Source organism: Lepidochelys kempii, chromosome 15 (assembly GCF_965140265.1).
Source record: "Lepidochelys kempii isolate rLepKem1 chromosome 15, rLepKem1.hap2, whole genome shotgun sequence".
NCBI lineage: Eukaryota > Metazoa > Chordata > Testudines > Cheloniidae > Lepidochelys > Lepidochelys kempii.
In genome coordinates, this window is record NC_133270.1 from 554,551 (window position 1) to 578,022 (window position 23,472).

The 23,472-nt window shown below is 52.2% G+C and overlaps 1 protein-coding gene across 5 annotated transcripts in view; it reads right to left on the minus strand.

The window, feature by feature from the left end:
* Positions 1-23,472, minus strand: part of SEC14L2 (SEC14 like lipid binding 2) — a 41,048-nt gene that overhangs the window by 13,922 nt on the left and 3,654 nt on the right. For 4 of the 5 annotated variants that reach the window (XM_073312519.1, XM_073312518.1, XM_073312522.1 and 1 more), the window contains 7 exons: positions 14,346-14,421; positions 7,486-7,529; positions 6,632-6,691; positions 6,319-6,507; positions 5,472-5,567; positions 2,502-2,562; positions 1,792-1,875 (listed from right to left, as the gene is read on the minus strand). In XM_073312519.1, the coding sequence (XP_073168620.1) occupies positions 1,792-1,875; positions 2,502-2,562; positions 5,472-5,567; positions 6,319-6,507; positions 6,632-6,691; positions 7,486-7,529; positions 14,346-14,421 (610 nt within the window). The remainder of the gene's footprint in view (positions 1-1,791; positions 1,876-2,501; positions 2,563-5,471; positions 5,568-6,318; positions 6,508-6,631; positions 6,692-7,485; positions 7,530-14,345; positions 14,422-23,472) is intronic. The other variant, XM_073312521.1, reaches the window with a different exon arrangement.

The following is a 23,472-nucleotide window of genomic DNA, read 5'->3' on the forward strand; positions in this document are numbered from 1 at the left end:
GTGCCAGATATGCTAAACATTCGTATACCCCTTCATACTTCGGCCACCATTCCAGAGGACATGCTTCCATGCTGATGACGCCCATTAAAAAAATGTGTTAATTAAATTTGTGACTGAACTCCTTGGGGGAGAATTGTATGTCTGCTGCTCTGTGCTTTACCCACATTCTGCCATGTATTTCCTGTTCTAGCAGTCTCGGATGATGACCCAGCACACGTTGTTCATTTTAAGAACACTTTCACTGCAAATTTGACAAAATGCAAAGCAGGGACCAATGTGAGAGTTCTAAAGATAGCGACAGCACTCGACCCAAGGTTTAAGAATCTGAAGTGCCTCCCAAAATCTGAAAGGGATGAGGTGTGGAGCATGCTTTCAGAAGTCTTAAAAGAGCAACACTCCAATGCGGAAACTACAGAACTCGAACCACCAAAAAAGAAAATCAAACTTCTGCTTGTGGCATCTGACTCAGATGATGAAAATGAACATGTGTTGGTCTGCACTGCTTTGGATTGTTATCGAGCAGAACCCGTCATCAGCATGGACGCATGTCCTCTGCAGTGGTGGTTGAAGCATGAAGGGACATGTGAATCTTTAGCGCATCTGGCACGTAAATATCTTGTGACGCCGGCTATGACAGTGCCATGAGAATGCCTGTTCTCACTTTCAGGTGACATTGTGAACAAGAAGCGGGCAGCATTATCTCCTGCAAATATAACAAATGTGTTTGTCTGAGCGATTGGCTGAACAAGAAGTAGGACTGATTGGACTTGTAGGCTCTAAAGTTTTACATTGTTTTGTTTTTGAATGAAGTTATTTTTTGTACATAATTCTACATTTGTAAGTTCAACTTTCATGATAAAGAGATTGCACTACAGTGCTTGTATTAGGTGAATTGAAATATACTATTTTTGTTTTTTACAGGGCAAATATTTGTAATAAATATAAAGTAAGCACTGTACACTTTGTATTCAGTGTTGTAACTGAAATCAATATATTTAAAATGTGGAAAAACATCCAAAAATATTTAAATAAATGGTATTCTATTATAATTTAAAAGCATAATTAATTGTGATTAATTTTTTTAATTGCTTGACAGCTCTAGTTCCAAGGGCTTTACAGACTATGTACAGTACATCACTGCACCAGCCTCTGGGGAGGACAGCTGTTTATAATCATTCACAGCACCACTAAGCAGTCCTGCAGGACATGTAGTGAAGGGGGCGTGGGGGAGATTTAGGGAGACAGGGTGTAGCCCTGCAAACTGAAACTTGGCCAGGAGGGTGGATCAGTTTACAAAGACACCCGCAGGCAGTTAAAACACACCAGCTCGATTTTACATTTCATCTGAAATATGGTACTTCCAGCAATGCGCTGCCCCCTAGTGCCACGCAGGGGCAAGCTCTGCCACCAAGTCACTCACACCCGCCTGAGTCTTCCTGGGAGGTCTCCCATCCAGCTGCTGATCAGCCCCAGCCCCGCTGAGCCAGTGAGATGTACAAAGACGCTTTGAATGGGTTCATTTATCCTGCCCAGCATCATGATCATCATGAGGCCCTCCATGCCCAAACAGAACAACTGTCTGTGAATGGTGGGACTGGGGCATCAAGTAGGCCACAGGAAGCAGCAGTCTGGTGATGTCCCTGCACTGAGCAGAGGGGATCAGACTCGGGCTGGGCAGCAACTTCCCATTAGAAAAGGGGCTCTGGGACTGGGGGCCTGGTCATTTTGGGCCCATGAGCTAGGCTGGAAGCAGTGGTGCAAGGCAGGGAAAGAGGGCAGGGTCAAACTCACCTCCTAGGACGACAATCTTCTTGCGGGTGTCTTCGCTCAGGAAGTGCTTGATGAGGTTGTAGGCCACAGGGAAGAGCTTGGGAGCTGCAAGGATGGTACAGAGAGAACATAGCATCATGGGCAAGAAATCCTTCACACCATCCTCTCACCCTGGCCTTCCACCTCCAGCACCACCCCCTGCCAGGGATCTGCAATGCCTTCCTCACGCCTCTCACCGATCCCTGCCATGGAGTGCCAGTGTTGTACCAATGTGATAGAGATGGGAGAACAACATACCACATGGCCAACAACATGGTGCATCTCTTGGGCTGACAGTGGTGTTTCCTACTGGGCCATGGCACAAACAACCATGCTTCCCCAGCTGGGTATCATAGAATCATGGAATATCAGGGTTGGAAGGGACCGAGGATGTCATCTAGTCCATGCCCCTGCTCAAAGCATGGCTAATCCCCAACTAAATCATCCTAGCCAGGGCTCTGAAGCCCTGGACCCCAGGTGGCAAAGGTAGAGGGTCTGCACAGAGCACCCTCCAGACTGGGTGTTCTGTGTTTCTCTCCCTTGGGGGGCAGAGACATGCATGCAGCATCTCCTGCAAATGCAAGTCTGCTGTCTCAGCTCACACATGTATATTGAGGCGTGTGCATGCAACTGCACAGTTGGGCGGGGAGGGGAAGCATGCAAGCCTTGTCCTGCATTGCGGTTAAACCCACCTTTAATTACAAACAGGCGCTTCAGGGTCTCAGGATAGTTCTCCTCGAACATGGACAGAAGCTGTGAATCCAAAAGACCTTCTCAGTCAGGGAGACAGAAACCTAGCCCAAGCCCTCCCTGCCTCCAGCCAACCCTAGTACCTCATGTCTGGGACCTTGCCTCAGCTCCCGCCAGCAGCCCTGGGCTGTAGAAGCAAACAGCTGTTCGGGAGGAGACAGAACCAGACCCACACCCCTCCCCAGAGCCAGATCAGAAACCTGCACAAAGCTTGCAAAAAGAAAAGGAGGACTTGTGGCACCTTAAAGACTAACCAATTTATTTGAGCATGAGCTTTCGTGAGCTACAGCTCACTTCATCGGATGCATACTGTGGAAACTGCAGAAGATATTATATACACAGAGACCATGAAACTATGCCTCCTCCCACCCCACTCTCCTCCTGGTAATAGCTTATCTAAAGTGATCATCAAGTTGGGCCATTTCCAGCACAAATCCAGGTTTTCTCACCCTCCGCCCCATCCCCCCCCCACAAACTCACTCTCCTGCTGGTAATAGCCCATCCAAAGCTTGCAATGATTTCAGATAAGAGACAGCCCTTCCCAGTCTCTTCCTTCCCCTCCAGGGCTTCTGCACCAAGGGACAGTTGTTCTGGTTGCTTTAAACCCCAGTGACCCTCTCGTCCCCCAATCTGAATCTCCCCCCGCCCATGCCAGAAACAGAGAGCAACAGAAATCAAAGAGCAAAGGCCAGTCATAAATACAGAGAAAGGACCAACAAGCAATTCAAATCCCAGCTCCTCAGGAAAGAGGGGTCAGTCTAGGACATAAACTCACTAGCTCTACTATCAAGGGGGGAGGGGGGGAGAAAAGGGGCCAGTGCACCTGTGACTGGCCAGTTGACCCCTCCCTGTCCCCAGCTGGGCTTAAGAGAGGGCACCTGGGCCCTAGAGGGGAGGGGACTGGGAGAATTGGCCAGCTGGCTGGGAAGCAGCAGGTAGAAAGAGCTGTGTGGAACAACACTGCTAGCGAGAACTGGCCACAGCTCAGGGCCCCTGAGGCGTTTAAGGCTCAGGCAGTGGCTCCTTGGCAAATGGGGAAGATCCAGCTTATCTGGGGAAGTCGAGCCTGGGCTCAAGAGGGTTGGTGGGGGAGGGTCGATCCCCCCTGGCAGGGAAGCCTGGGGAGTGGGACACTGGGGAGCTCTCTTGGGGACACCTGATGGGGGCTGTGGAGACTGGCCACTCTCAAGTGGATGGCCTGGAGAGCGGGGCCTTGCATCGGGGGTGAAAGGAACTGGGAACAATGTGCTGCTATGGAGTGGGTGGGTGGATGGTGGTGATTCCCCTGGAGTGGGGAATGGAGAAACCACGGCACCTTTGTGTTTACTGTGCACACTGGAGAATGGCTTTAAGGGAACTACTGCACTGGTGTATGTGAGCAAGCGTCACCCAGAGGTGGGCTTGGTAGTGCACACTGAGAGACAATATTCCTTTCAGGGATACTGAAAGGGAAACTGAGGCTAGGCGTGCCTGTTGTGTCACAACCTGCCCGTGAAGGGTTCCCACGGCAGGGTCACCAGATGACGTCTGCAGAGAGGAGGAAATTTACCCCTGTGCAGAGGGCTATAGCACCTGTAGGGCTGAAGCGAGACTCATGCAGTGCCCAGGCCTTAAGCAATAGCCCTCTGCATGGGGTGGAATTTGACCCCGAAAGAATAACACCATTAAAGCCTTTCCATGCTTATTAGAACCCCACAACCATAGGGGAAAGCATATCTCACGATTTCTACAGCAATCTCATGGTTTTGGGGCCCCGACATGATTTTTCAAATGGTGGGGGATTGGCCAGTATTGAAGGCTAAAACAGAATCATTCCAAACTAGCTATGCTGGAAGACACTGTCAGTATGACCAACCAGTCAAGAGTGAGATCTCCCAAAATCATGAGATTTAAAAAAATAACTTGGAATTATTTGTATTTGCTTTCTGTGTTTCTTTGAGCCTTTAGGGTTCAGGTTTTTGAGGTTTTTTTCCACTGCCATAAGGGCCAGAAACTATTATTTTGGTAAATGAGAGCTGAGATTCTCACATATTCCCAAGACTCCAGGAGCTGGGGCTTTAAGAAAAACCACCAAAGACTACAAGAAACCCAATAAAACTGTGAGAGTTGGCAACACTGGAAAACTACCCAAACTCCATGGATTTTGTAGGAACAAGAGAAGCAACCAAAGTCAGCCTTAAGCACCTCAAATCTAGAAGATTGGAGAGCCAAGGTAAGACATCAAACACTCCACTGAACGCATCCAGGAAGCCCTTCTAAAACTATCCAGCCCAACCTTCCAATCCAGACACTTATCCAAGATGTGGGTGTGTGCGCACTGCAATCAGGAGGTGTAATTGCAGCATGTAAGGCATACCCAAGCTAGGTTTGATCTAGGTACATCAAAGCTAGTTTGCCCAGGCCCCTGGGGTACACACTGGAGCAGCTGCCAGCTTCACTGCTATTGCTACTCGAGCTAAATCAAAGCTACATCTGCATATGCTGCAATCGCACCTGCTGACTGCAGTGCGGCCATATCCTTTCTCAGCTGGGCTAGTTAACCTGATAACCAAAAGAAAGGCCCTCAGTGCAAACATCTACTGCGGTATCTGTGATCCTGTCATATCCTCAATAAGAGAATAATGCTGGGTCTGGCCAACGCCAGTGTAATCCGTGAAAGTCCAGTTGGATTCCTTCCCGAGAAAGGAACCACCAACCACATCTTTTAGCCTGTAGACGCTTGTTAACAAAGAGGGGAAGATCTATTTGCCTGCTTCATAGACCTGAGGACTAACCATGAAAATCACCATGAAGTGAACTTGTGGGGGGCAAGCATATGATCTGAGGAAACCCATGCACCAAACCATTCTGCAGGAAGGAGAATAAGCAATATGTAAACAGAGACCCCCCTCCCCCAAGCCCTACCTCCTCACCTCTCCGTACGCCTCCACGGCTGGCTTCCAGAGATGCTTCAGGCCCAGCCCCTCGCAGTCATAGATCATCATGACCGTCTCAACCCTCTTCCCCAGCTGCAAGAGAACAGAGCAAGAGGATTCAGATGGATGCCATTCCGGCCGTCTGCAGGGTAACGTCCCAGGGAAACACACTGCCATCTTCAATCAAGACTCTGTTTTACTGTGTGACGGGTGGTTTTCTCCTATTCACTTCCTGCTTGGGCCCTGAGGCATAGTGCCTTCCTGCATGACCCCCTGCATGACCTGTCATCCTGGCAGAGTGGTGTATGTGGCTCAGTAGGGGATGCTCTCCCGTCCCAGCGTGGGCCCCAATGCTCCAGGGTGGTGACGGGGCACTGCAGGAGACCCTGTCCTTCAGGGGGCCATCTGACATTCCAAAGCTGTTCCAACATGCTGGGCTGTTAACACCCGAAGTCCTGAGCATATTCCAACACAGGCAGGTAACGTATATTCTGCCTCCCTGAATTCCACCCACTGTTTCAACTGGACACTGTTTTCTTCTTCACTACCTGCTCTGAGATGTTCTGCAGTGTTGCTGTGTGCTGTTAAACAGCTGCTCTCTTCCATCCCAGAGGTGGCTACATTTCAGTGGTGGGCAAAGTGACCCTGGTACAGAGAGCCTGTAATGCATTTCAGTTACTAGGATCCTAGCCCAAGTCCGAATGCAGGTTTCTCCTGAGCCCTACTCCAGTTTAGGACCCTAGATCTCAAGACAGAAAGTCCCCGGCCGCTCCTACAGGCTCCTTCCTGCCCTGGGCTCCCCAGGCCCAGATGACAATGATTCATGGAGGCAGTGAGGTCTCACCTTCTGGGTCTGCTTGTTACACTCCTGCAGCAGCATCTCACAGTCACGGTACTTGTTTTTGAGCAGATCTTGTTTGGAGGCTGATAAGAGGATGCCTTTGGCATCGAGGGGCCCAATGATCTCATACCAGACGGGACAGCCATCCTGGTCATACCCACACATCCCCCCAGACATGTACTTCTGAATCACCTGCACAGAAGAGACACAGGCCTTAGATTCCCTCCACTAAGCTCAGCTGTTCACAGGCCACACCCAGAACAGGTGCGGAAATCCAGCCCTGAAGACAGGAGGGAGAGGGCAAATGGGGACTCACCTCCGGGGGGTGCCAGCTGATGATGTTGTCAGCATCCATGTGCTTCCGAACCTCAAGGTACTGTTAAAACAAACCAGAGGGGAGTGGTTGAGAATGGGGGGGGGGAAACAGTCTGGGTCACTTTCAAGCAGGGACAGGGACAGGAAATACAGCAATCTGTGTACGTCTTCCACCCTCCTCTGATAAACACTGACATTGTGGAACAAAACTCAGCAAGGCTGGGAGCGACGTATGGATTACACAGCTGCAGCATCGGGAAAGATCCTACATGTAAGTGACAGCTTCTGCCCAAGAGGAACTCAGGACTGGAACTGGGGAGGGAGCAGGGGGCTGCACATCAAGACTGTGGGGCATCAGCAGAGCTGGGTGTGTGTGGAGGGTGAGGCTGGAGCAGCAGGCTGGGTTGAAGTGCACCCTCTGCACTGTGCTGGGGACTCAGGGCTGGAACAGCAGGTGGTCCCTTCTGGCCTTAAACCCCCTGTGACTAGAGGGGTGGACTGGGGTGAGGGGGTGGGGCAGCAGGAAGTGAGGAAGAGAGGGAAGGAATGTATATCTTGTTTAAAATATAAGATAAGAGCAATCAATTAAATAAATACTTCAAAGACTTCTGGTGTGAGCGGGACTCTGTGGAACCAGAGGCTGGGAGTGCCCGCCATGTAGCTAGGGGGCCTGGGCAGGTTTATCAATGGCTGCACACATGGGATCATGGGCTTGGATCCTGTTGGAATCAGCATGTGTGTACAGAGGGGTGGGCAGTGCAGGGGCACAGGGCTTGGGGACTGTTTTTGTTCTCTCCCCCACCCCCTCTTTGGGATGTAGAAACCCCAGGAATGGGGGTTGGGAGGCTCTCTTACCTTGCGGACCATGGCCTCGGATTTCTGCAGGTCGAAACATCGAGCTGCAACAGAACGGGGAGGTTATGCTCATGGCCAGGCCCATTCTGTTATTACCCATCTGAAAAGCTTGCCCCAAGGAGTTCCTGCTGGTGAACGATGCCAGCAGGGCAGCACTGGAGGCTGGAGCACAGCGCCAGTAAGGTACAGGAGTAGCAGGGAAAAATCAGCCCCCGAATTGTTCCTGGCCCCTCAACCAGAGGGACTGAACTCCTGGGATCAGTCCACGTGACCCATTCAGTCCATGGCTTCTCAGCTGAGCTGCCACTATTGGAGTGAATAGCACCAGCTAGGGTGGCAATTTGTTTTATGTGGATATCTGCCTGCTGCACACTGGGCTGAGACCCACCAACTCATTGCGCACAAGCCACCTGCCTACCATCAGATGCTGATGAGTTCCAATCCCCACCACCACTACCTGGGCTGCATCCAAACCAAAGACCTGCAAGAGAAAAGCTCCTTCCCATTATTATTCTGCAGCCAGTGATGCCAGCAGGGAGTTGTGCAGAAGTCACTGACTGCTGGACAGTTCTGCTGAGGTTCCACAGGATGGAATAGACTCCATCTCCCTCAGCTGAGTTAGCTCCGCAGAGCTAGCAGGAACCAACAGGTGGCCATGCTTTCCAGTCATGGAAGCCAGGAGCTCTGAGTCTGATACATGCAGGGACCAGCAAGGGGCCTGGATTAGGATGGCATGCCCCTTTAAGAGCTAGAGGCTTCGGACCAGCCAACCTTAGTTACCAAGTAGACACACCTGAGCAGAAACCAGGCGATTCCCCTATAAGATACTCCTGGGGAAATTCTGCACCACTGCATATGAACAGAATTTATGTCCCGCACAGATTTCTGTGCTTCCCTGCAGAAAAATGACTTTCTGCCAGGGAAGCTGTGATGGAGTAGGGAATATTAACCTGGTAATTTTGCATGGGAGTTTTACTAGTTTACTGTCTTCTGCTAACACAGGGCGTGCCTCTGTTTCCCTGCGGTACTGCACCAATACTAGATGGTGATGGGAAATAGGGGTGTGACTTCACTGAAGGATGATCTTGATGGCCAGCACTGGTGGCTGCCCTTCATAACCTGAGCCCAGGAGCGGGTTGGGGCCAGGTGACACCTTCTGCCTGGGAAACTGGACAAAGGCTGGGGGTGTGGCTAGGTGAGGCAGCAGGAAGGGGTTTCAGTTTGGAGATGGCTGGGGAGATGGGGGGAGGCCCAGAACCTGGGTCTGGGCTCCCCACTCCCCAAGAGGCATCTGACTGAGGACCCCCCCTGCAGAGTCCCTTTGCACCCAGAAGCCCCCAACAATCCCCTGTACCTACAAGCTATGTTTTCTGTACCTACATGCTATGTTTTAGAGTGTGTTTCCGTCATCTAATAAATCTTCTGTTTTACTGGCTGGCTGTTGGTCATGGTGAATTGCAGGAAGTGGGGCGTGCAGGGCCCTGACTGCCCTACACTCCATGACAGAGGCAAAGGGAAGCCACAAGAGCGACTCTCCTCAGTAGTATGTGTCCGGTGCCCAGGGCAGCCGGCAGAGCGGTAAATCACTGCAGGGCAGGAGGTGGGACTGGGGAAGACCTGGCTGGTGCCTCCTACCCTGCGCTGGGCTGGGCAGGACAGAATTTCCTCTTCCTCTGCATCAGACCCACCCCCAGATTTCTCCCCCAGCTGTAGGAAGCTCTGCAAACTGCCCCCCCTCCCCCACCAACACACACCCACGTGCGCTTCCTGTACCTATTGCTCCTCAGCTGCAGGGGGGGGTCCCTGAACAGGGAGCTGCTAACCCATCCACCCAACCCCCGTGCATCCAGACCCCCTCATACCCAGACCCTCCCACTGAGCCTCACCTCTCTGCACTCAGAACCCACCCCAATGAGCCCCACTCACCCTGCACCACCCCAACAACCCACCCGTACCCCCACCCTACCAAGCCCCAACCAGCTGCACCTGGATCCCCACCCCACTGAGCCCTACTCCCCCAGCATGAGGACCCCCACACTGAGCTCCCTACACCCAAACCCCCGTGCTGAGCTCTATCCCTCCCAGACACCCTTCCTGCTGAGACCCAATTACCTTCACTTGGACCCCCCTGCAGAGTCCCTTTGCACCCAGAAGCCCTCAACAATCCTTTGTCCATCCAGATCCCCCCTACACCCGAATCCCCCAGTGAGCCGCCTGCACCCAGATTGCCCTACACAGAACCCTCTCTACTCACACCTGGATTCCCCCACATTAAGGCCCTCCACACTTGGAGCCTGGCCTTGCTGTGCCTGCCTGCCCACATCTGGTGAACCTGGCACAGAGGGGCAGGGCCCTGGGGTGGTTTCTGGGACAGGCCCAGTCCTTGCACTGTGTCAGGGTTGGGTGCAGCCTCACTGCTGAGTCCGTGTCCCAGAGGCAAGCTGCACAGTGATCTCCCACCTCTATGCAGCCAGTGGCCTGTGCTCCCCAATGCCATGCTGGAGCCCCCTCTCCCCCCACCCCCAGCCAGCAGGCTCCGCTCCTTAGGAGGAGAAGCTGGAACCTAACCCCAGTGTTAGGATGTAGATATTCAGGCCTGTCTGTAAAGGCCTGTACTCTAAGAATTTAGGTGTATTCTTATCACTCGGCTAGTTATAGAGGTACAAAAGAGATAATCAAAATCACTGTCTGCCGGTGTAAGGTCCTTCTCTCACTGTGACAGTCTGGGGCCCTGTTCTTAGGCTAAGGCCTTTGGCTAAGCAGCAGAGGCAGCCATAAGCTGGGAAGCGACCGGTCACCTCCTCACATTCCAACCTAGTCACATTGAAATAAGGTGCTATTGGGCTGTTAGGATACACTCCTGTCCTGATAATGCCTATCGCCTCCAGAGAAAGGGAAGTGCCTGGAAGCTGTAAGAGGAAACTTAGTTTGATAGCAACCTGTGTGGCAAGAACTCACTTATCAATAGACACAGCTGGGAAACCCTTATGTCTTTATAGATGTAGTTGTGAAATCCTCACTTCTGTATTGTTTTGTCATTATAGTTCCCACTTTGCTATTGTTTATTTGCATGGTCTCTGTCTGGTTCTGTGATTGTTTCTGTCTGCTGTATAATTAATTTTGCTGAGTGTAAACTAATTAAGGTGGTGGGATATAATTGGTTAAATACTCATGTTACAATATGTTAGGATTGGTTAGTTAAATTTCAGTAAAATGATAAGTTAAGGTATAGCTAAGCAGAACTCAAATTTTACTATATAGTCTCCAGTCAATCTGGAAGTAAGGGGGGGGAATGGAAACAGGGAATGGGGGGGGGGGAATTGGAATCATGTTTGGCTAAGGTCAGGAATGGGAACAGGGGCACAGGTGTAAGGCTCTGTGGTGTCAGAGCTGGGAAGGGGGACACTAAGGAAGGAAACTGGAATCATGCTTGCTGGAAGCTCCCCTCAATAAACATTGAATTGTTTGCACCTTTGGACTTTGGGTATTGTTGCTCTCTGTTCATGCGAGAAGGACCAGGGAAGTAAGTGCATGAAGGAATAAGCCCCCTAACACCCAGGCTCAAGGGAAGGAGACTGGCCTGTGGTGCAGGAGTGCACAGATCAATGGCTTTGCAACACCCCTCCCCCCTTAATAGCTCCCTTTATGATCTCTCTTGGAGGGGCTGCTAGGGCTTAAATCCCCTGGGTTCTGTGCCAGAGCAGCTTTACCTCACCTCTGCGGGAGAGAGGGTGAACAGTGAGCTCCTTTTTTCACAGAAAGCTCCTCACAGAAAGCTCCATTTCTTGCCCTGTCTCCAATCACAGTGCTTAGCTGCTTTGTAAAGTCCAACAGGCAGAGCCTTCGTGGGAGCTTGTCAAGTGGGCGAATCTGCCCTAAGAAAAAGCCCTGCAGCTATCTCCCAAGCCCTGCCGCGTTTGCCGGGGCAGTGTCCCCAACTGTCTGGGCTTTATCCCTGAGCTCATGCGAGTCGGTGTCTTGTCAGCAAGTCCCAGCCTCCAGAGTCGAGTGATTAGGTGAGAATCACACCTAAGTAAGGTTTCAGAGTAGCAGCCGTGTTAGTCTGTATTCACTAAGAGAAAAGGAGGACTTGTGGCACCTTAGAGACTAACCAATTTATTTACGCATGAGCTTTCGTGAGCTACAGCTCACTTCATTGGACGCATTCAGTGGAAAATACAGTAAGTTTCTGGCCCTTGGGTTTGTGGAGAATAGCCCGACACTCAGACCCCAATGTCCTCTAAAGGCTCTGAAAGCAGACGGCAAAGCAAAAGAAGCAGAAAGTTGATTGGATGCAGGGGTGGTGCAGACGGGTTGGTCCTGCCAACGTGTTGGACGCTGGAGAGTCAAAGGGGATGAGGGAATATCTTTTGTTAGATCAGCGTCTGTTGGTGGGAGAGACATTTTTGAGCTTGCATAGAGGAAGAGCTGTGTGGAAGCCTGAAAGCTTGTCCCTCACCGCAATACATTGATCCAGGGAGATATTACCTCAGCCACCTAGTTGCTCAGAGAGCTCATGAAGTCTAGTGATTTTGAAGGCAATTGTGTTTTTTAATTTAGTATTTGTTTAACACATGGGGTTGGCACCAGTGCTGTAGGGTACGGAACCAGTACTGCAGAATACTTGGCTTTGTAGAAACATGTGTTAAGACCCAACCTCATTCGTGGATCCACCCAAAAGGACCATTATGTGACAGCCGCCATCTTGACCAGCCCACAGGTGGCCTCCTGAGCTAAGAGCATGAGCTGCTGCAGCTTGAGCAAAAGAGCCTCAGCCCCCTAGCTGGGGCTATATCAGACTCAGATTAGCTGCAGGTCAGGCAGAGGAGGGGGCCCTCACACACTCACCAGCTTGCGTCTAAGGTTACTGTCCCAGTCATGCACTCTTCTCCCCCTCCACACCCCCATGACAGCAGATGGATTTGAACCCATGACCTCTGGCATAGGAAGCAGGAGTCCTAAACCAGCTGGCTTACTCTGGTGTCTGAGTGGATCCCAGAGACTGCAGGGGAAGGAGTTCCCTTTGCTATAATGCTGGTCCCAACACTGAGGTTTGTAAAAAGCCTTGTATTTTAATGACAGAACAATGTAAATCTGGGGCTAAGCGGCCTGGGCCCATGCTGTCCAGCTGGGTGCTTACAGAGCTGACCCTCCACCCATAAACTAAAAGCAGCCCACTGCTTGGACGGACTGATCCCCCCCCCCCGCCCCTCCTGCTCTCAGTGCTGGGAGTACTCCACACACCCTTAGACCAGAGCAGTGATCTCAGGGCCTTGTGGGTGTGTTTAGGGTCCTGGCTTCATGGGGCCAAGTAGAAAGATCCTGATCTTGGAGGGCCTCTCTTTGGGGCCTGCTACAGTGAGAGCCTGGGAGGTCAGAGCCGATGGGGGAGATATGCAAAGGTAGGAAGGGTGGATGGGCCAGTCAAGGAGAGGTAGGCACCTGCAGCCCTCTGTGCTTTTAGACGCCTCCCCCTAGCACAGAGGCCAAGCAGACAGGACCCACAGAGCCCCTTGTACTGGGACTTGCCCTGGATCTGGCATTGCCTGGCCTCTGTGCAGGGGGATAGAAATCTCCCAGGTCAGGGCTGGACAAGACTCTGAATTTTGGACTTTTCAATACAGATAGCGGGAGAAAGTGGGAGGGAGGGAGTTCTCTGTGATAATAGAGCTCACAGTTCACTGCCCCACCCCCCCGCCAAGATAAGGCCCCTTATCCGGCCTGTGATATCGGCCTGATCTGTACCAACCCACCCAGATTCCTGCAGATGGCACAGAGCCATCCAGAATGCACCTGCAGGGGAGGGGAGGGCCAGGCCAGGGAAATAAAAGCTCCTTGACAGGACAGGGCCATCTTCACGCTGCAGAGAGATGTGCACCCTGGCAGCCAAGGCCCTGCTCTTCTCCCACAGGGACAGGCCCTTTCCCTGCCTCCCCATATGGATGCGCTCCCTGCCCATTTGTGACTCAAAGGCAAAGATGTCATGGCTGCCACTGGGATGCTGTTAGTCTTTCTTCCCTGCTTGGCTGTAACTGTGGGGTGTCCCACTGGTGCCCCCAGCTGGGAATCAGACCTGGGGATCCCTCCAGGACTCAGGCCCCATGTGAGAGGAGCAGCAGGGCTGGAAACACTCAGGCCTGGGTGTTCAGGAAGCCATGTGCCCCCACAAGCCAAGTCAGCCCATTCATGCTCCAGACAGAGCAGGCTGGCTCTGCCATGGCCAGGGCCCAGACCTCTCACAGAGCTGAGCTCTTAGCCCTTTCTCCTCTGGGTTCCCTGCTGCAGGGCTGGCTCGAGCCACAGCTAATGCAACCAAGAAACGCGGCTAGCTCCCTGTGCCTGCTCACAGGGTTTGTGTATAACCCAAAACCGCAGCTGCCCCAGACAAAAGAGCAGCTTCTCCCTCCTCTGATCCAGTTCCCACACCTGAACCATCTTCCACTGCACTCAGACGACATCCCAGGGCTGCTTGGAGCCTGGGGTCTGAATCCTACAGCAAAAGCTCATGAGTGCCCCTGTGGTGCTAAGGGATTGCCCCTTCCCCCTCCTCCCCGGGGCTCAGCAAGGGCATTCTCCCCCTCCCTGCCATTCCCTCCTCTTGTGCCCAAGGAGGCATTTCCCCCCTTCCCTGCTCAGTGGTGACACGCCCCACTCCCTCTACTTGACAAACCTAAAACACCCCAGGCAAACTCAGGCCCGTCCATTTTCTTCCTGTCTCACAGGAGTGGGAACAACAAGAAAGCTCTAGCAGTGGCTCAGTGCCTGCGGCTGATCTTGGCTCAAGGGGCTGGGTGCTGGGGGGCAGCTAGGGCTAGCTTGGCTCCACACCGCATCTCCCCCCTCCCTCCAGCCCCCATTACCTCTGAGCCAGCGCAAGAGGAAGTAGTCGTCCTGATGGGGAAGGTAGGGCAGCACATCCTGGAGGTTCTCGCGGAACTGCAGAGAGAAGAGGAGCAGGGACGACATCATGGGCACTTCCCAGTGCAGGACCAGCAAAGCTGGAGGCACCAACTGGGCACTGCAGGGTTTGCAAGCTCAGTGCAGAGGCCAGGACTTCTCACTCAGCCCCCCATGACCCGCCCCGTTCATCCCCAGGTGCTGGGCCCTGAGACTCCCAAGGTTGATCCCACGGCTAGACTTTAGTCAAGGCAGAGGCAAGGAGAAGGTAGACTCCCAAGGGGCACGGTTGCATGCAGCTGCCCAGGAAGTGCCCAGCTGCCAGTCCACAGACAGCCCCATGCCTGCCCTGCCATCTGGCCAAGGCCTCTCACACGCCTGACCTGCTTCCCTCGGCCACCAAGACCAAAGGGCAAAACGACTGCTGAGCAGGTCTACAGCAGGACGTGTCTCCTGCATGGGCCTTGTGCTCCTGGAGCTGGGGGCTACAGAACAGCAAAAGGCCTGAGCCCAATGTTTGAGCCCCAACTGGAGATGCTCAGACTGCAGTGACTTCCAGGGGGGGTGGGAGGTGGGGTGTCTCTCCCTTTCTGCCATCGCTTATGCTGCAGGCAGGGCTGGCTGCAGGCACTGAAGGAGTATTGAGGGGCGGAGGCAGGGCGCTGTCTAATAAGGAGCTCTTCAGCATGGCAGCATACCCAGGCCCCTAGAGATCAGGGCTCCAGGGAAGACGCTGTGGAGTGGAAGAGACCCATTAGGTCTCATCTAGTCCAGCTCTCTGGGCTGGAGACAGAGTTGTTCTCTGTCCAGTCTAGCTGCAGGGTCCCATGGGAGGCATTCCCACCACCTCCCCGGCAGGCCTGTCCACAGCCCCACAGATCTTGCTGGCAGGGTGTTTCCCTGCTGCTCCTTTCCAAGGCGTCACTCCAAGGGGGCATTCTTCTCCTTCCACCCCACCCCACGCAGCAGCCTATACAGTACAACTGCCTGTGTGGCTGATGTCTTTCAGACAACTGGCATCCCCCTCCTGCCCCCACAAGTTAATATTTCAGTCCTGTGACCCACACCCACCCGAGGTCCTGTGCACTGGGTGTCAGGCTGGGACTCCAGTTGCTTTCAGCTTGGGTCTCTTGTTCGCAAGGGCATTTCAGTGCTTTCATCGATCACGCTCAGCACACAGCTCTGGTTTTCATGCTGCCACTGCCAGATCAAGGCCGTAGTCCTGATCGTCAAAGCCATGAGCCAGTGAGGAGCCAGCTCCATCAAGGACTGTTCCCCAGCAATCGCTCGTGCCAGAAGGGTCACGGCACTTGGGCAGCACAAGGGGGTTGTTACTGCTCCTGGGAATAGCCCTTGCATAAGGGGACTCCCCGGCCAGCATAAGAGATGTGGTGGGCAAAGGGGGCTTGGCCTCAGCCCTGGGGTTCTTGTAATTTTAACTGGGGGCTGCCCAGGCCCAGACCGCCCTGGGAATAGGGGCAGACCAAAGGCAGTTCAAAGGCACAAGCAGGAAGCGAGCAAAGAAGAAGCAGGGCCACTGGTCACTCAGCCCACTGCGCTCCTTAGGAAGTGCTGGCACAGAGCCCAGGCCCCAGGCAGGGGCGAGATGGGGTCTGGTCTGGCTGTGGAACCAAGCTCTCCATGAGATGAGCCTAACCCAGGGTCTGACCGTTCATAGGGGAAGTGTAAGGGATGAAGCCTTCCTGCCCTAGCCAGACTGCCAGTCACCACAACACTCCCCCACCCAGAGCAACGCTTCCCCAAACCACCCCAGAAAGAGCTTCCTGTAGGGGCCAAAGATACCATGAAGTCTACTGGGGACCTCCCTACACCTGGCCAGCTAACCAGCTCAACCCTGGACACGGCTGTGAGGGGAGCCAGGTGGGGTGGTGGAGCACGTCTAATGCCTTGCAGTGCTGGGCGCAGGGCAGCACATCCCACCCCGCGAGAGGGGATGCTTGTCATGCTCAACAAGGCTCCTTCTGGCCAAGTGAGGAACAGCATAGCTGAGCTGGAAGGGAAATGGGGGTCAGTGATACAGGGTAGCCCTGATCTCAGTCTCCCAAAAGGGGAGGCATTAAAGCAATCTTTAGGGGGTCTAAAGAGGTCTCTAGGGTTCCTGAAGGGACCCTTCAGGTACTGGCATAGGGCACAAAGACACATGGATGGCAGCATGTGGGCAATTTGTGTAGGATGCAGCATTTCTCTCCTTGGGTTGGCAGTCCTGTTCTGAATCACAGAGCTGATTCCTGTCCGATATATGGAGAACAAGGGCTTAGTGGCTGGGAATCGCTATGCACGCACCCCCGGCAGGCTGCTGTGCAGTACAACATTGCCACCAGTTTGAGAGGCAGCAGGGGAGCCCCAGCAGGTGCCTTGGTCAATGGCAAACCCAACACGGGGGTGCAAAGGACAGGGGAGGAATCAGTCCCAAATAACAGATATGCGAGTTAAGCCTGAGCCTGCAGATCAGCTGATCCCCCCCCCCCCTTCCACGACACACACCGGGGTCAGCCGCACCAGGGCAATGAATAGCATAAATCTCAGAGGGGCACAGCACTCTAGGTCCTTCCCTTCACTTCTTAATGGGGCTGGTTAGATTATTGTGGTCTGAAATTAGGTGTAATTAAATCTGAGATTAATTCCTTTGCCTTGAGAACAGCACCCCGGAGGAGCATTGCGAAGGGAAGATAGGATGAAAGCCCATCAGTAGCTCCGGGAAACAGGAGAGGAGAATTTCTAAAGATCTGTTGTCAATTAATGCTGTGCCCAATCTCTGATTCCTCGAACCAAAGATATTGCACAAAAGAGATTTCAGTTACATGCAACTATGCATCAGATCAGACCCTCTGCAGAGAATATAACACTTCTCAGTTTGCAAAACTTCCCCGACCTTCCCAGTGCTTAAAATCCATCTCTCTCTAATTCGACTGTCCATCTAAAATACCCCCTCCATCCTCACTGATCTCATCCTAGTCTGCCTCTTATAATATAAAAACAAGAGGACCCCCCAAGACATTAAAAGGCAACACAGCTAAAACTGATAGGAGGAAACACTTAAAATGTCTAATTTATCTCTCTGGAGCTCGCTGCCACAAGACATGGGTGAGGTAAAGAGTTTGATAGGGTTTTGAAAAAAGAATAAGGTGTTTATAGTGATTATCAGAAAGAATAAAAATGTGTAAAGGAGATCAACCTTCCTGCTCCAAGATGTAACCGCACACCCATAAATCTGTGGCTAGAAATGGCCCCCAAATGGGCTTGTTATTCTTAAGGTCCACATTTTTGAGACTGTCCCTGATTTTGGGTGTCTGACTTGAGACATGGTTTTCCAAGTGCTGAGCACCCCCAACCTCATTTGAAACCAAGGGAGCTTCAAGCCCCCAGCATCCCTGGAAATTTGGCCTCAGATCTCTCAGCGCCTACAGTCTGGGAGGGAACTTTCTGGGAGGCATTATTGTCCCTTATGGAAGGGTTTTGATACCTGCCTCTGAAGTATCTAGTGCTGGCCACTAGTTCAGTGTCCTGGCTCTAGCAGAGGTTCCTTGGGTCTGTTCCAGGCGGGCAACTCCTCCGTCCTGCTACAGCCTGAGTCAAAAAGGCAGAGGAGTCTCCAAATTGCCCCTGACATTAGGACACATGGCAGGTTCCAGCTTCACCTCAAAGGGAGAGATTTGGACATCCCCAGCCTGTCTTTTGGGGTCTTGGTTTGTTTGAAGTTTGTGTCTACACATTTAAAATCAAATGTAAGCAGTAGCACAAGGTGTTGGCTTGACAACCCTGCAGGCCCTACGTTTAGCCACAGAAGAGGTCAAACAGCCAGCAACAGGATAAATTGCCCCCTTAGAATCATAGAATATCAGAGTTGGAAGGGACCTCTGGAGGACATCTAGCCCTGGTCTACACTAGGACTTTAGGTCGAATTTAGCAGCGTTAAATCGATGTAAACCTGCACCCGTCCACACAATGAAGCCCTTTATTTCGACTTAAAGGGCTCTTAAAATCGATTTCCTTACTCCACCCCAACAAGTGGATTAGCGCTTAAATCGACGTGGCCGGCTCAAATTCGGGGTACTGTGGACACAATTCGATGGTATTGGCCTCCGGGAGCTATCCCGGAGTGCTCCATTATGACTGCTCTGGACAGCACTCTCAACTCAGATGCACTGGCCAGGTAGACAGGAAAAGAACCGCGAACTTTTGAATCTCATTTCCTGTTTGGCCAGCGTGGCAAGCTGCAGGTGACCATGCAGAGCTCATCAGCACAGGTGACCATGATGGAGTCCCAGAATCGCAAAAGAGCTCCAGCATGGACCGAACGGGAGGTACGGGATCTGATCGCTGTTTGGGGAGAGGAATCCGTGCTATCAGAACTCTGTTCCAGTTTTCGAAATGCCAAAACCTTTGTGAAAATCTCCCAGGGCATGAAGGACAGAGGCCATAACAGGGACCCGAAGCAGTGCCGCGTGAAACTGAAGGAGCTGAGGAAAGCCTACCAGAAAACCAGAGAGGCGAACAGCCGCTCTGGGTCAGAGCCCCAAACATGCCGCTTCTATGATGAGCTGCATGCCATTTTAGGGGGTTCAGCCACCACTACCCCAGCCGTGTTGTTTGACTCCTTCAATGGAGATGGAGGCAATACGGAAGCAGGTTTTGGGGACGAAGAAGATGATTATGAGGAGGAGGTTGTAGATAGCTCACAGCAAGCAAGCGGAGAAACCGGTTTTCCTGACAGCCAGGAAGTGTTTCTCACCCTAGACCTGGAGCCAGTACCCCCCAAACCCACCCAAGGCTGCCTCCTGGACCCAGCAGGCGGAGAAGGGACCTCTGGTGAGTGTACCTTTTAAAATACTATACATGGTTTAAAAGCAAGCATGTGAAAGGATTACTTTGCCCTGGCATTTGCGGTTCTCCTAGATGTAGTCCTAAAGCCTTTGCAAAAGGTTTCTGGGGAGGGCAGCCTTATTGCGTCCTTCATGGTAGGACACTTTACCACTCCAGGCCAGTAACACGTACTCGGGAATCATTGTAGAACAAAGCACTGCAGTGTATGTTTGCTGGCATTCAAACAACATCCGTTCTTTATCTCTCTGTGTTATCCTCAGGAGAGTGAGATATCATTCATGGTCACCTGGTTGAAATAGAGTGCTTTTCTTCAGGGGACACTCAGAGGAGCCCATTCCTGCTGGGCTGTTTGCCTGTGGCTAAACAGAAATGTTCCCCGCTGTTAGCCACAGGGAGGGGGGAAGGTTGAGGGGGTAGTCACGCGGTGGGAGGAGGCAAAATGCGACCTTGTAACGAAAGCACATGTGCTATGTATGTAATGTTAACAGCAAGGTTTACCCTGAAAGAGTGTAGCCACTGTTTTATAAAATGTGTCTTTTTAAATACCGCTGTCCCTTTTTTTTCTCCACCAGCTGCATGTGTTTCAATGATCACAGGATCTTCTCCTTCCCAGAGGCTAGTGAAGCTTCGAAAGAAAAAAAAACGCACTCGCGATGAAATGTTCTCCGAGCTCATGCTGTCCTCCCACACTGCCAGAGCACAGACGAATGCGTGGAGGCAAATAATGTCAGAGTGCAGGAAAGCACAAAATGACCGGGAGGAGAGGTGGCGGGCTGAAGAGAGTAAGTGGCGGGCTGAAGACAGGGCTGAAGCTCAAATGTGGCGGCAGCGTGATGAGAGGAGGCAGGATTCAATGCTGAGGCTGCTGCAGGACCAAACCAGTATGCTCCAGTGTATGGTTGAGCTGTAGCAAAGGCAGCTGGAGCACAGACTGCCACTGCTGCCCCTCTGTAACCAACCGCCCTCCTCCCCAAGTTCCATAGCCTCCACACCCAGACGCCCAAGAACGCGGTGGGGGGGCCTCTGGCCAACCAGCCACTCCACCACAGAGGATTGCCCCAAAAAAAGAAGGCTGTCATTCAATAAATTTTAAAGTTGTAAACTTTTAAAGTGCTGTGCTTAAAGTGCTGTGTGGCATTTTCCTTCCCTCCTCCACCACCCCTCCGGGCTACCTTGGTAATCATCCCCCTATTTGTGTGATGAATGAATAAAGAATGCATAAATGTGAAGCAACAATGACCTTATTGCCTCTGCAAGCGGTGATTGAAGGGAGGAGGGGCGGGTGGTTAGCTTACAGGGAAGTAGAGTGAACCAAGGGGCGGGGGGTTTCATCAAGGAGAAACAAACAGAACTTTCACACCGTAGCCTGGCCAGTCATGAAACTGGTTTTCAAAGCTTCTCTGATGCGTACCGCGCCCTCCTGTGCTCTTCTAACCGCCCTGGTGTCTGGCTGCGCGTAACCAGCAGCCAGGCGATTTGCCTCAACCTCCCACCCCGCCATAAACGTCTCCCCCTTACTCTCACAGATATTGTGGAGCACACAGCAAGCAGTAATAACAGTGGGAATATTGGTTTCGCTGAGGTCTAAGCGAGTCAGTAAACTGCGCCAGCGCGCTTTTAAACGTCCAAATGCACATTCTACCACCATTCTGCACTTGCTCAGCCTGTAGTTGAGCAGCTCCTGACTACTGTCCAGGCTGCCTGTGTACGGCTTCATGAGCCATGGCATTAAGGGGTAGGCTGGGTCCCCAAGGATACATATAGGCATTTCAACATCCCCAACAGTTATTTTCTGGTCTGGGAAGAAAGTCCCTTCCTGCAGCTTTTGAAACAGACCAGAGTTCCTGAAGATGCGAGCATCATGCACCTTTCCCGGCCATCCCACGTTGATGTTGGTGAAATGTCCCTTGTGATCCACCAGAGCTTGCAGCACTATTGAGAAGTACCCCTTGCGGTTTATGTACTCGGCGGCTTGGTGCTCCGGTGCCAAGATAGGGATATGGGTTCCGTCTATGGCTCCACCACAGTTAGGGAATCCCATTGCAGCAAAGCCATCCACTATGACCTGCACATTTCCCAGGGTCACTACCCTTGATATCAGCAGATCTTTGATTGCGTGGGCTACTTGCATCACAGCAGCCCCCACAGTAGATTTGCCCACTCCAAATTGATTCCCAACTGACCAGTAGCTGTCTGGCGTTGCAAGCTTCCACAGGGCTATCGCCACTCGCTTCTCAACTGTGAGGGCTGCTCTCATCTTGGTATTCATGCGCCTCAGGGCAGGGGAAAGCAAGTCACAAAGTTCCATGAAAGTGCCCTTACGCATGCGAAAGTTTCGCAGCCACTGGGAATCGTCCCAGACCTGCAACACTATGCTGTCCCACCAGTCTGTGCTTGTTTCCCGAGCCCAGAATCGGCATTCCACAGCATGAACCTGCCCCATTAGCACCATGATGCATGCATTGTCAGGGCCCATGCTTTCAGAGAAATCTGTGTCCATGTCCTGATCACTCACGTGACTGCGCTGACGTCGCCTCCTCGCCCGGTATCGCTTTGCCAGGTTCTGGTGCTGCATATACTGCTGGATAATGCGTGTGGTGTTTAGTGTGCTCCTAATTGCCGAAGTGAGCTGAGCGGCCTCCATGCTTGCCTTGGTATGGCGTCCGCACAGAAAAAAGGCGCGGAACGATTGTCTGCCGTTGCTCTGACAGAGGGAGGGGCGACTGACGACACGGATTACAGGGTTGGCTTCAGGGAGCTAAAATCAACAAAGGGGGTGCCTGTACATCAAGGAGTATTTCAGGCAGGACTTCATGGAGGGTTCCAATAAGAAATGGTGCACCTAAGTTATTGTCCTTATTGGAACAAGAAGGTTAGCCTGGCCTCTGATTGATACATGGCTAGATTTACCTCGCTGCACCTTCTCTGTGAGTGACTGCAGTGTGATCTAGAAGAATGAGTCCCCTAGACAGGGGAGGGGGGGAAGCAAATGAGTACAAAACAAATCTGGTCTATTTCTTGTTTTGATCCACTCCATCTCTCTTTTACATCTTTGGCTGCCCAGGCGCTCCCAGCCGATGTGGCCAGGAGCACCTCGGACATGACGATGACGGCTACCAGTCGTACTGTACCGTCTGCTGCCACAAGGCAAGGGGTTGCTGCTACTGTGGAGCAATGCCGTACCGCGTCTGCCAGCACCCAGGAGACATAGGTATGCCGTGGTATGGCGTCTGCACAGGTAACTCAGGGAAAAAAGGCGCGAAATGATTGTCTGCCCTTGCTTTCACGGAGGGAGGGAGGGAACGGGGGCCTGACGATATGTACCCAGAACCACCTGCGACAATGTTTTAGCCCCATCAGGCATTGGGATCTCAACCCAGAATTCCAATGGGCAGCGGAGACTGCGGGAACTGTGGGATAGCTACCCACAGTGCAACGCTCCGGAAGTCGACTCTAGCCTCGGTACCGTGGAAGCGCTCCGCCGAGTTAATGCACTTAGAGCATTTTCTGTGGGGACACACACACTCGAATATATAAAACCGATTTCTAAAAAACCGACTTCTATAAATTCGACCTTATTCCATAGTGTAGACATACCCTTAGTCCAACCCCCTGCCCAGAGCAGGACCAATCCCATCTAAATCATCCCAGCCAGGGCTTTGTCAAGCCTGACCTTAAAAACCTCAAAGGAAGGAAATTCCACCACCTCCCTAGGCAACGCATTCCAGTGTTTCACCACCCTCTTAGTGAAAAAGTTTTTCCTAATATCCAATCTAAACCTCCCCCACTGCAACTTGACACCATTACTCCTTGTCCTGTCATCTGCTATCACTGAGAATAGTCTAGATCCATCCTCTTTGGATCCACCTTTCAGGTAGTTAAAAGCAGCTATCAAATCCCCCCTCATTCTTCTCTTCCATAGACCAAACAATCCCAGTTCCCTCAGCCTCTCCTCATAAGTCATGTGTTCCAGACCCCTAATCATTTTTGTTGCCCTCCACTGGACTCTCTCCAATTTATCCACATCCTTCTTGTAGTGTGGGGCCCAAAACTGGACACAGTACTCCAGATGAGGCCTCACCAATGTTGAATAGAGGGGAACGATCATGTCCCTCGATCTTCTGGCAATGCCCCTACTTATACATCCCAAAATGCCATTGGCCTTCTTGGCAACAAGGGCACACTGTTGACTCATATCCAGCTTCTCGTTCACTGTAACCCCTAGGTCCTTTTCTGCAGAACTGC